The sequence below is a fragment of the Ciona robusta genome, chromosome 14, assembly GCF_009617815.1.
Source record: "Ciona robusta chromosome 14, ASM961781v2".
Taxonomy (NCBI): Eukaryota; Metazoa; Chordata; class Ascidiacea; order Phlebobranchia; family Cionidae; genus Ciona; species Ciona robusta.
The window spans coordinates 2,865,607-2,877,591 of NC_143248.1; the positions used below are offsets into that span (position 1 = coordinate 2,865,607).

Sequence of the window (11,985 nt, forward strand, 5' to 3'; positions counted from 1 at the left end):
ATATATTCTATTTGAATAAGGGACTGAATAAGTAGTCATGCCAACTGCTGCAACTTATATATACCGTCGCATACGAATTAACAATAAAGATATAATCAGATACTGTTCGAGTCATTGCAACACAGATTTAACACTGGCCGAGTCGTCCTTTATAATCGAGGCTAGATATTCCAAAAGGACAATTGGTATTAGACCCTACGAGACTAGGGATAGCGTTCAACCTACTGCGTCGGGAGACTCGCACGCCGTGACTATCGAAGCATCACATTCCGAGCGACACCTACTGAGGAACAACCTCAAGCGCTCATCTTAACCAACTAATTGCTTCAAGCATATACTTTTTTAGTTTATTTTCAACACTGTGTTATTTTTTTTATGGTGGCAACTTTATCACATTTGACCATCTCTATCCATACACAAATTTTCGCTCTTTAGTGGTATATGCCCTTCAAGAGAGTATAAAGTTTCTGTTCCCTGTAATTAAGTTGATTAAAGGGGCATACTAGCAAAGCATTTAAATTTGATTACTGGAGTAAGGGAAGACGGAACAGCTTTACCACATAATATCCAAATATCCTAATCGTGTTTTAAACAATTAACAATCGTTACCGTATATGCGTCTATTCGGTGTCCCATTTCCCCAACCCACTATATTAAGTAGCGGTTCTCGAATGTTATCTAAAAGCACCTGTATAAAATAAAGCAGCCACTGAAAATATCTCGTAAAATCGAAATGTTGGAGTAAAATCTGACGCTGCAATGCGTATAAAGATTGGCTTTAGATCACTTTTGAGCATCTCTAACTATAAACAAATATAGATTTACGAAATCTTCATGCGAAATGTTACAAAAGAAAAAAAAAAACGATTGGAAACTGTTTTAATTATACTTTTAATGCAAAAACCCCATCTTTAAAGCTTGAATGTGAATGAATGTAACTTACTTTATCCTTGCGTGGCCGGAAAACGACAGTCGTTATCACACGGGTTTAACACCCCGTGCCTACGAGTTACCATGTATGTTACTTTGTGGGTAATTATTTTTTTTTGGGGGGGGGGATTTTTTCTTTTTTTTATGTATGTCTGATAATTTAGACAACCCATTAGTGACCACTGGGTTGGAACAATTGCCGTTAAGTGTCTTACCCAAGGACACATACGCCCACAATGGTAGCAGCGTCGAGCCTTGAACCCATTACCTCTGGGTTACAGGCAGGCGCGCCAATCACTAAACCGTGGCGCCGGACGCTTGTGTGTGCTAGAGAGCAGGAATACGAGTTTCAGCTGTATAAGCATATTCGAAGAACGCTTTAATATGGTACTTTTTTAACACACTATAATTGCAACAGAGTCATTTTATTCTCGTTTTCCGCCCAACAATTTAAAAACACGCCGTTCAATGTGTCAGAAAATTCAATTATTAGCGGAACTTATTTAAAGTCTTGTAGTTGGCCTTCCGCTGGAACTTCTTTCGTTTTTTGAGAACATTCTCTTGATAACAAAGACCTGAAATAGTAGAAAAATTTTGAAGTTGTTTTTTTTTATGGCAGCATGGCATACTAATTATAGCGGGTCATATATGCATAACGTTTGCCAGCCTTTATGGTGGTAAAAACGATTTTTAGTAGAGTGTAAATGTAAGCCTAGCTGAATATGGTACAGATAGAATAAAGTACGATATTGGTAGAGTTATTCATGGCCTACTCAATACACGGCCTAGGAATACACCGAAACTGCTCAGAAAATAATAGGCCTTTTGTCGCGAATAATGTATTGAGTAGGCCATGAGTTATTCTATTGCTACTATGCATTTAAGGAATGTCTACAGGCTTAAATAACGAGCTACAGTTTGTCTAAATACAAACAATACATAAGAGTTACAAAAAGTTTTAATAAATCCCGAAGAATGAATGAATGAATGTAAATTTTTCCTTACGTGGCGGGGCAACGACAGTTATTATGACACGGATGTTCTGTTTCATACACCCCGTGCCTGCTTACAAGTTACCACGTAACTAGACTATAACTCATAAAAAGCTCCGAATGTAAAATACATTACAAACAGTCTAACACAGTAAAAAACACGAGCTATTTAATATTGCCTCCTGCAGCTTTTTACCTGACTTAAGCTAACACCAAACATCACGCCGACTATGACTGTGGATAAGATGTTCAAAGAAGCTTCGTTATTTCGTAGAAGAGAATAGTCACGTCCAGATACCATCTGAGTGTGTTTTATCATGGATTTCGAGCGCATTAAGTCAGTAGTCACTTGGAATAAACGATCCTGAAAGAATTTTGATAGAATATTAGACAGAATTTAGTGGCAAATATATAGAAAAGGTTTTAAAAAAATGTTTACGTAGATATGGTACATTGTGTTGTCTGTTTCATTTTTTTGTTGCAGGTGGAAGTCGGCTCCTTCGTGATGGTGCAGTACAAGAATGTGAACATTTACCATCTTCTGTGAAATGTGGTCAGCTGTGTTGTCCACACAAAACTCGTATACCCCTGTGAGTTGAGAAATATAAGTATGATTATACGGTAAGATGAAACTTGTTTTTTCTCTGTTATTGTCCCATTTAGTATAATAAACAAAGAATATTTACAAAATTATTTAACGGCGTCCTCACGACTAAGAGAAAGTTAATTGTTTATTGTTTAAACCGGCGCCGTGCTGGCAAAGTGGTTAGCGCGCCTGCCTGTAACCCAGTTCAAGGCTCGACGGTGCTACCATTGTTGGCGTATGTGTCCTTGGGCAAGACACTTAACGGCAATTGCTCCAACCCAGTGGAGGCTAATGGGTTGTCCGAATTATCAGCCATGCATAAAAAATTGAAAACCCCCCCCCCCAAAAAAAAACAATCAGTCACAGAGCAACATACATGTAACTCGTAAGCTGGCACGACGAGGTGTTAAACCTATGTGATAACGACTGTCGTTTTCCGAGGATAAAGTAAGTAAGTTATACATCAGTTACACACATATGATTAAAAAATATAGGAGATGGTGTGGTAACGGTATTAATCTTACACTACTGTACCATAGATTCTAACTGATGGTAACCATGAATGCAAATATATGTCTTAACTGAAAAGACGTGCGTGATAAGACTTTACACAGAAAATTGTTTCGTTTACAATATAAGCTCCGGCAATAAAAAAATAAATGCATCATCCACAAAGTAACATACATGGTAACTCGTATGCAGGCACGAGGTGTATGAAACAGTACACCTATATTATAACGACTGTCGTTTTTGGGCTACGCGAGGATAAAGTAAGTAGCATTTAATCATACATACCAGCCACAGGGCACCAGAGGTCAAAGGTTTTTTCCAGCTCTGGTTTCTCAGTAGACGCCGCCACAGAGCCGTTCGGAAAATTCAAGTATGCAGTGATTTCGCCCTTGCTAATTAATGAAGTTGTCGCGGTCTATGAATAATAGTATGCCTTTTTATATAGTAGGGTTGGGGGAAGATGGGACACCTTTTCGTTTAGTTTTCTCTTGTCATTTGGTAGTAAACAAAGAACATTCAATGAATTATGAAACGTATCTTCACGACTTCCACAGACCGTTGTTAATTGTTTAAAACACGATCGGGCTATTTGGATATTATGTGCTAAATGTGTTCCACCTTACCCCACTCTACTAAACAATTATTTAATTCGAGATTAGTTAGAGACCACCGGTGTAACAATGTGGTGTAACCCCTTAGTTATGTTGGGCGTTCGAATATTAGTGTATAATAGGGTGAGGTAAGATGTGACACCCTTTAATCTTATTTTCTTGTCTTATTTGGTAGTAAACAAAGAACGCTCAAAAAGTTATAAAACCGTATTCTTACGACTTTCATAGACCGTTATTATTTGTTTAAAACACGATCAAGATATTTTGTTATTATGTGCTTAAAGTGTCCCGTCTTTACCCACCCTACTATAAGTCAGTTTTGAAAACACTACCGCCAATTTATAAGCTATGCTACACCCATCAACGCAGAGTTTATATTAGAGTGGGGGAAAACGGGACACCTTTAGCGCGTAATATCCCAATATTTTGGTCGTGTTTTAAACAATTAACAACAGTCCATTGGAGTAGAGGATATACAGTTAAATAATTATTTGAATGGTCTTTGTTTATTGCCAAATGGGACGAGAAAATAAAATTAAAGGGTGTCCCATTTTCCCCAACCTACTATATGACCTTAATTCTTTAAGTTTATCAACATAAAGATAAAACTGAAACATGCGTTTGCCGTTCAACCTACATATAATATGGTCAGGCCTGTAACTATGCTGTTGTTGTATAGTTACCTCGAATCCAACCGTCATTTCCGTTCCCGGTTCACAATCTTCATACAGGCATTCCTTGCCAGCACGAGGCACCACAATTTTCGTTGCAAACTCATGCGAAAGGGCCCCACGCAATAGAGACTCAAAGAACATTGTAGCATGCGGACGAGAATACACTGCGTGTGCTATTTCGCGTTCTGTTCAAAATTGAGTTACTCACAAATTAGTTAGTACGACATTTCATATGCCACACTGTAACGTATGTTCGGTAATTATACCATTTTTATGCGATATATTTCGATATTAACTTTTGAGCATTACCACGTTATGTTAATTAAATCGTGCAATACGCGATACCCTCGCCAAAACAACATAATGCAGTATTTTCTTAAGAAGTGGAATGTGCAAGTGTAACAGCCAAATCTGCTGTACATGTTAAGTTAATTCATTTGTAGTTCGCAAAAACACAGTTAATCACATGCACTCGAAGAATATAAAGAGTAATTGTGTAAAATTTTTACCAATTCGCTTACCCAAAACATTGAAATATATTGTAGTCGGGTGGGGTAAGATGGGACACTTTTAGTACTTAATATCCAAGTATTCTGATCCCGTTTTAATCAATTAACAACTGTCTATGAAAGTCGCTAAGATACGGTTTTATATCTCCTTGAATTTTCTTTGTTTATTACGAAATGAGACCGTAATGTACAACAAATGGTGTCCCATCTTCCCCACTCTACAATGTATTGTTTTACTTACCTGTTAATTTTCTTGGGCCTGCTTCTTGGCTAAACGCCGCAGTGGCCAATACAAGTACAAACACAGTCACCAGCATCATAAACTAGTTTTCAACCTAATGGGAACTCTTTACAATAATCTAAAATTCTTATCCATGCAGAGTTAATGTGTGAAACTATTATAATCTTTGCTGAGCTAAATATTGTATTTTGCTGAACACGCGGACTGTTTCTAAAAGTCTATACCGAAATTTGCTAGTACTGCAGTTCTATAATGCACAGAGGGCTATAGATATAGACATGGAAGTCGAAAACAATGGATGCACGCACTCCAAAACGCCGAGCAGGAAATTGTGTATTCTTCTTACAATTAGCCATGCGCGTTCCAATAAGGCCTATCCTAAATTACTATTATGAATTCCTGTTGCTTGAAAACATGCGTTCGTAAAATTCACAACAATAATCAATAATAACATTACAATCGTAATGCAGTTTTCCCATTTGCGACGACCTCGTTGCTTTGAAACATTCGTTTGATTGACAGTATCTGTATACAAAAGTCTAAACTAAGTGCTATGACAGGAAATAGTTGTGGTTTAGATTAAGCTTATTGCAAGCTGTTACGTTTATAAGTTATCTTGGTTAAAGAACATCAACCAAACGACTATGTATGCTGCTGATTCAGCAGCCGTTAGTTATACACATGTAGTAGGGTGGGGGAAGAGGGGCCACCTTTAGTACATACTATCCAAACATCCTGATCGTGTTTTAAACTATTAACAACGGTCTAAAGAAGTATTGATATACGCTATTATATTTTTTAATTTTTTTTTGTTTACTACCCAATGGGATGAGAAAATATAATGAAACGATGTCCCATCTTCCCTCACAATACTACTTTAATTCACTGGTAAAATGGTACGAATGCTATAATTCCCATGTGTATCAAACATTATTAAAAATATTTTCGTAAAAGAAAATAACAACTTCAATATGCTTTCAGTTTTTCGTGTGCTTTAGTTTAATTCAATGTGAACTATTGTACAGTACACCTATAACCCATCTATTTAGGCCAAAATTACCTGTCCGTATCCAACAAGTATCATGAGACAGATAGCAGTGAACGAAGTGTAGGCAACATATTCACGGTTGGTGTTCATCAAATCCCAGTCGCGTTCGTGCATACTTTGCATAGACTCGGTTTTCAGTTTAACAGACGAAATATCGTTTGCAATCTGGAACGATTTGTCCTGAAATTGTATTTTATTTGGATTATATATAGTAGGGTGGGAGAAGATGGGACACATTTTCATTCTATTTTCTCGTCCCATTTGTTAGTTATAAATAAAGAACATTCAAAAACTTATTATACCGTATCCTCGCGACTCACATAGTCCGTTGTTAATTGTTTAAAACGTGATCAGGATATTTGGATAGTGTGTGTTAAAGGTGTTCCATTTTCCCCAAGGTACTATATAGTAGGATAGGGTGGGGTAAGTTAGGACACGGGTTTAGATGCGATGATTTGTTTAAATCTATTTTTTTACGAGTACGTATTTCATGATGGACGAAAACAAATGTTACGAGCAGTATATATTATTCGACAGTATATTCTCACAGTCCAACAACAACATTTTTTTTCTTTTATTACATTGCAAGTTTAAATACATTTGTAGGATACGGTATTTATATCGTTCCACCTACGTCAGTTATCATTCTAACAATACCAATTCTTAAAACAATAACAAACTGAAGGTTACATATTAAACACTGTAGCAGTGTGGAACAAGATAAATAAATTTTTCGTACAATGTTTTTTACGTATATAATTAATAAAAAATCATTTATTAATAAAATTTAGCAAATGTCCCATCTTACCCCACCTGTTTGCGAATGGTAAAAAAATCTTGTAATATATTAGAAGTGTAAATTAATAAAAATATAACAGTAAATCCATGGTATAACCTAAATACCCCGCAATATGTTTTGATTTTAAGCAATATGTGCATAACTAACCTATTTTACCCCACTCTACTATAATTCTCAACTTTTATATTTATTCCGAACTCTCTTTACTAAAATCATAACATATATTCATAAATTATATCAAGTTTCTTGCGTTTTAAAACTGAGTAATTAGCAACTAATGAACGATTACTTTCGGCAGTTAAAAACGAAAGCGGTATTTTAAAACGTGAAATAAATTATAAAATTATGACAAAAATTGTTGAAATATTTTCAATTAAATATGATTGTATATAGTGTAAATTTTCGCTTCCTAAAAAGTCTAATTAGCGGGTATAGTAGGTTGAGGTAAGATGAGACATGCTTTCATTCTTTTGTTACCGTCCAACTGGGTATAGTTAACAAAGAACAATTGCCCAAACACATCCTTTGGATATTTTGTACTAAAAGTAAACGTATTCCATCTTACCTTACAGTGCTATTTGTGCCAGTCGCAAAGAAAAAGCGTGTGATTAATTGTTTAAATGTACAATATTATAATTAATCGTTTTAAGCAATAAAACATACAAGCATTTTATAGAATAATTTATTTCGCAATAGTTAACATTATAATTGTTGTTAAGTTTGAAGACCAAATTAGTGATAGTTATAGTCTTCGCGTCAGCCAGACAAAGCAATGGCGTATGTGTTGTAAGTCTCGTATGCTATGTAATACACATGCATACGTCAAAACCTCTATCGTTGTTTCAAACCGAAGAAATGTTACTTTTAGTTAAATTTTCATAATTAATTCTAACAAAACACCGGGTAGTTTAACGTAAACTTAACTTAACGCAAGGTAGCAATGATGCAAGTGATAACGAACTATTATATACGGCAGTGCAAGTGACGAACTTTGCAGTGTTTGATATATGTATATTTTCTATCTTTCTTTATATGAATGAATGAATGAATGAATGAATGTAACTTACTTTATCCTCGCGTGGCCGGAAAACGACAGTCGTTATCACACGGGTTTAACACCTCTTGCCAGCTTACGAGTTACCATGTATGTGACTTTGTGGGTAATTATTTTTTTGGGATTTTTTCATTTTTTTATATATGGCTGATAATTTGGACAACCCATTAGTGACCACTGGGTTGGAGCAATTGTCGTGAAGTGTCTTGCCCAAGGACACATACGCCCACAATGGTAGCAGCGTCGAGCCTTGAACCCATTACCTAATGGTTACAGGCATGCGCGCTAACCACTATGCCACGGCGCCGGACAATATATACTCGTAATGCACGTGGCCTTCCATTAGAGCTATGCTCTCTCGTATCTTTATGAAAAGGGTAAGTTGAAAAACTTACGAAAAGATGGTAGTTGATACTTGTATTCTCGCTGAGATGTTTCTTCGCGTGGAATCTCGTCGCTTCTGGATAGTGGGCCATAACAATGTGTATTGCTACTCTCTTCGCCGCTAACTTATCTCCGGTGTTATCAACACAGAACTCATAATCACCTGTAGGATAAACAAGGATTAATTCAACTCTGCAAATAAATTTCAATCCTATCTGTGCAACGAATGTCGGAATATAGTTGTAAAAATGTATAAAAAATAGTGGCAAGCGTAGATTGGCGTACCGTGAGAGCTACAAATCCCTGTGATAGTGTTTTCACTTGACGGAGCCGTATTTTCTGGATGAACAACGGTTCCATCTGGTTGAGTAACGTAACCGTTCACGTATCCGTTGGTTGTTACCGAAGCACCTGATTTGACCTAAATTAACACGACCATTTAGTTCAGATTTTTAAAACCTAAAGTGTCTGCGAACATAGACTAAGCGATTAACTACAAATCTTCTATTCTCCTAAAAAAAAGGTTTATAGTACTGTGCTTTGGGGTATAAGGTAGATACCGTTAAAATATTTTTATTCAAATCGTGTTTTTAACCATAGACCAAACTATTTTTAAATCGTAAGAATACCGTAATGTACAGTAGCGTGAGGAAGACGGAGCTAGGTGTAAGCGTGTTTTTTTAAATCTCCCTTTAGCTGTTCAGCGTTAAACGAATACAACACTTTTTCAATGATGGCTAAAAAAACATATAAATAGTAGGAGAATCTCCCTTTCGCTGTTCAGCGTTAAACGAATATTATGTCGTGGTGTTTACGTATATCTCTAATAAAATATTCATGTATTGATCAAAATTAACCAGTAATTTAAACTGTCGTCTCGTCTTACCCTGCATGTTTTCGAATTGGTAAAGTTACACCTGTTGTGGGAATCGCTAAATACCTCCTCGTGTGTTTTAATACACTTTTTTGAATTATTGTTAACTAATAAATGCATGATAGTAGTAAATCGTGGTAGCAACCAAAAACCGTATATTTTAATTTTGAAAATAATGGGTAATATGGGATTAGGTATCCCATGTTTCCCCGCTCCGTACCGTTCTAATCGTTTTATTATATTGGTTTTTATCATTAAACTGTTAATAAATCCCACATCTGCCTGGTCAATCGCGGTAGGCCGTTAGAGCAGCGTTCCGGACCACACTTTACGTAACAGTAGTAAACAAAGAACATTTAAACATTTATAAAACTGTATCCTCACGACTTCCATAGACCGTTGTTAATTATTATTATAAAAAAGATTGATTATAAAAACGATTAGGACATTTGAATATTATGTGCTAGGGGTGTTCCATCTTTCCCACCCTACTATATGAACACTTTACAAAGATGGTAAATTGACTCAAATCTTTTCGAATATATGTTCATTGACTTACCTCGAACTTGAAATTATATTGAGAACCAGGTTGACAGTCTTCATAATAGCAATCCTTTGCATTTCTACTTACATAAATGTCAGATGTAAATTCATGAACAAGGTAATTTGCCAATAACGGCATGAAGAATTGGTTGGCGAAATGATTCTTGTACGTCGCATCCAATTCAGCGACACGATCTGCAAGAATAAAATGTGGCGTTTAGAAAATGTTAAATTCGGTTTACACATATAGCAGGGTTGGGGAAGAACGGACACCTTTAGCACATAATAATATATAAATATCCTAATCGTATTTTAAAGAACTAACAACGGTCATAACGGGAGGTAAGAATACGGTTTTATAATTCTTTAAATGTTCCTTGTTTACTACGGAAATAGAACGAAAAGGTGTCCTATCTTCCCCCACCCTACTTGTTAAAAGCTGCTTTTAAATACTATATTGTTAAAACTATAAATTGAATAGAATAATTTTTGTAATCGCACACCATCTCTTCTATTTACGCGACTTTCCATTAGTTTGTAATTCCGTTTTAAATTACTGTAAATATATGAAGTTAATGGAATGTGTTTAGTGGAAAAACATCCGAGTTAATAATATACAGAGCTCTAGCACGCACCAACTCGCAAAAGAATTAAGAATGAAAAAACTGTAAAGAGGAAGTATACGAGGTGATACATTAAAAATGGTGCACTATTGAATGTTTTTTTTGGAATTGTGCATAATGACTGAGTAAAATGACTATTTGTACATGAGTTATTAAATTTAACTTAAGCTCCCAACAGCAATCAACAAAAAGTAAAAACCACTCGCTTAAAAGATTATTGTGTTGTACCATATAAGAAACGCAAACAGCCTGCAACTTTGAGTCTACAATGTTGCAGATATACAAGAAACGTGAATTTACCTGCGGGTATCTCATTCGGTTCTAATACTTGACGGTGTCCACCTTCATGCTCTGGATCCTGTTGTCCTTGATTTTGTGCAAGAGTTTTAACTAGGAGAAGGGTTAACGAAAATATAACAATCTTCATGGCGTTCTGAGAATTCCACTGTCTTCTAAGAGTGATTCAGCTTTCTGCTTACTCGTACAGTGTTTTGTAGCTCGCATATGGTGAAACATTAGGATAGAGTAATCAGAAACGGAAATCCTTTCCCAAGCGAGTCTGGTAATCTTTAAAGCGATTTAACCAAGTGTTGAAATCCATATTGTTTTACAGTTTAACATATATGTGGCGCTCCACCACATATAAGGCTATTTTACAGCCGTGAGGACACTATAGGTGCGGTTAAGTATATACGGATATATATCTTGCCGTTTTTTTTATATTCTATGTGGGTGAGGTCTCGCAGCGTGGCACGACATGGGTTCTAGGATTTAGGTCTAAACCTCATCAAATCCGTTGTTGATAGGATAATTGAACTGCACAGCTAATATGGCGTTTTTACTGAAAGAAAGTATACCAAGTCACCGTGGGCCCGTAAGTTCATTAACCCTTCTCCTATATTTAAAAGTTTAGCACAAAAGCAAGTACAGTCTGTTGACGAATATAATGGTTGAGAGTTACTAATACCCTTTTTGCATGGTAAAAAGTTAATGCGAATAGCGATCCGCATTAACTCGTCATATGATAACTCGCTTATCGCGTTATTTTACATGGTCATTGGTTTATGCGCGTATCAACATTGAGTTAGCTTATTTTAGCGCAATATTGTTAAATCTAGTTTATAAAACAGGTTTTGATGCTTTATGAGGCTATAACCAGCTAAAAACTGTAAAATAATACCCGAAAAAGATTAGGCCCTTAAAAGTGAAACTGTACTTTCACTATACTTTTCTTTACTCGCATAATGCGAGTAACAACCAACCTTCTACAGCAGATGATACGCTTATTATGACGTTATGCGTGTTAACTTTGCTTTTGCGAGTAAATATGCGAGTACTTACGCGCATAAAAGTGACCATGCAAAAAGGGTATAACACCCCGCAAAAACAAAGTTAACACGCATAACGTCATAATAAGCGTGTCATCTGCTGTAGAAGGTTGGTTGTTACTCGCATTATGCGAGTAAAGAAAAGTATGGTGAAAGTACAGTTTCACTTTTAAGAGCCTAATCTTTTTCGGGTATTATTTTTACAGTTTTTAGTTGGTAATAGCACCATAAAGTATCAAAACTTATTTTATAAACTAGATTTAACAATATTGCGGTAAA

The 11,985-nt window shown here is 35.9% G+C and overlaps 3 protein-coding genes across 3 annotated transcripts in view; 1 reads left to right on the forward strand and 2 right to left on the reverse strand.

The window, feature by feature from the left end:
- The first annotated feature begins 4 nt into the window (after positions 1-4).
- Positions 5-11,985, forward strand: part of LOC149724963 (trafficking protein particle complex subunit 6b-like) — a 90,947-nt gene continuing 78,966 nt past the window's right edge. Inside the window, exon 1 of the mRNA XM_089891891.1 lies at positions 5-18. The gene's annotated coding sequence lies outside the window, so the exon portion shown is untranslated. The remainder of the gene's footprint in view (positions 19-11,985) is intronic.
- Positions 1,340-5,280, reverse strand: LOC149724964 (uncharacterized). The gene is made up of 6 exons (XM_089891887.1): positions 5,054-5,280; positions 4,313-4,488; positions 3,304-3,433; positions 2,362-2,510; positions 2,119-2,286; positions 1,340-1,505 (listed from the first exon to the last, which is right to left on the reverse strand). The coding sequence occupies exons 1-6, from the start codon at positions 5,130-5,132 to the stop codon at positions 1,434-1,436; spliced, it is 774 nt and encodes a 257-aa protein (XP_089748013.1). The 5' UTR covers positions 5,133-5,280; the 3' UTR covers positions 1,340-1,433.
- Positions 5,371-10,873, reverse strand: LOC149724965 (transmembrane emp24 domain-containing protein 5-like). Its single transcript, XM_089891884.1, has 6 exons — positions 10,679-10,873; positions 9,772-9,950; positions 8,624-8,759; positions 8,350-8,501; positions 6,114-6,281; positions 5,371-5,578 (listed from the first exon to the last, which is right to left on the reverse strand). The coding sequence occupies exons 1-6, from the start codon at positions 10,803-10,805 to the stop codon at positions 5,507-5,509; spliced, it is 834 nt and encodes a 277-aa protein (XP_089748010.1). The 5' UTR covers positions 10,806-10,873; the 3' UTR covers positions 5,371-5,506.

Bases quoted from the DNA above. Each gene is read 5' to 3' on its own strand.
- LOC149724965 (XM_089891884.1), bottom strand. From the start codon at position 10,805: ATGAAGATTGTTATATTTTCGTTAACCCTTCTCCTAGTTAAAACTCTT. The intron at 9,951-10,678 runs GTAAATTCACGT...TTATTCTTGCAG, and splicing joins ACCGAATGAGATACCCGCAG to ATCGTGTCGCTGAATTGGAT. The intron at 5,579-6,113 runs GTAATTTTGGCC...TTTTGTATACAG, and splicing joins TACTTGTTGGATACGGACAG to ATACTGTCAATCAAACGAAT.
- LOC149724964 (XM_089891887.1), bottom strand. From the start codon at position 5,132: ATGATGCTGGTGACTGTGTTTGTACTTGTATTGGCCACTGCGGCGTTT. The intron at 3,434-4,312 runs GTAACTATACAA...TATTATTCATAG, and splicing joins AAATGACGGTTGGATTCGAG to ACCGCGACAACTTCATTAAT. The intron at 2,287-2,361 runs GTAAACATTTTT...AAATTCTTTCAG, and splicing joins ACACAATGTACCATATCTAC to GATCGTTTATTCCAAGTGAC.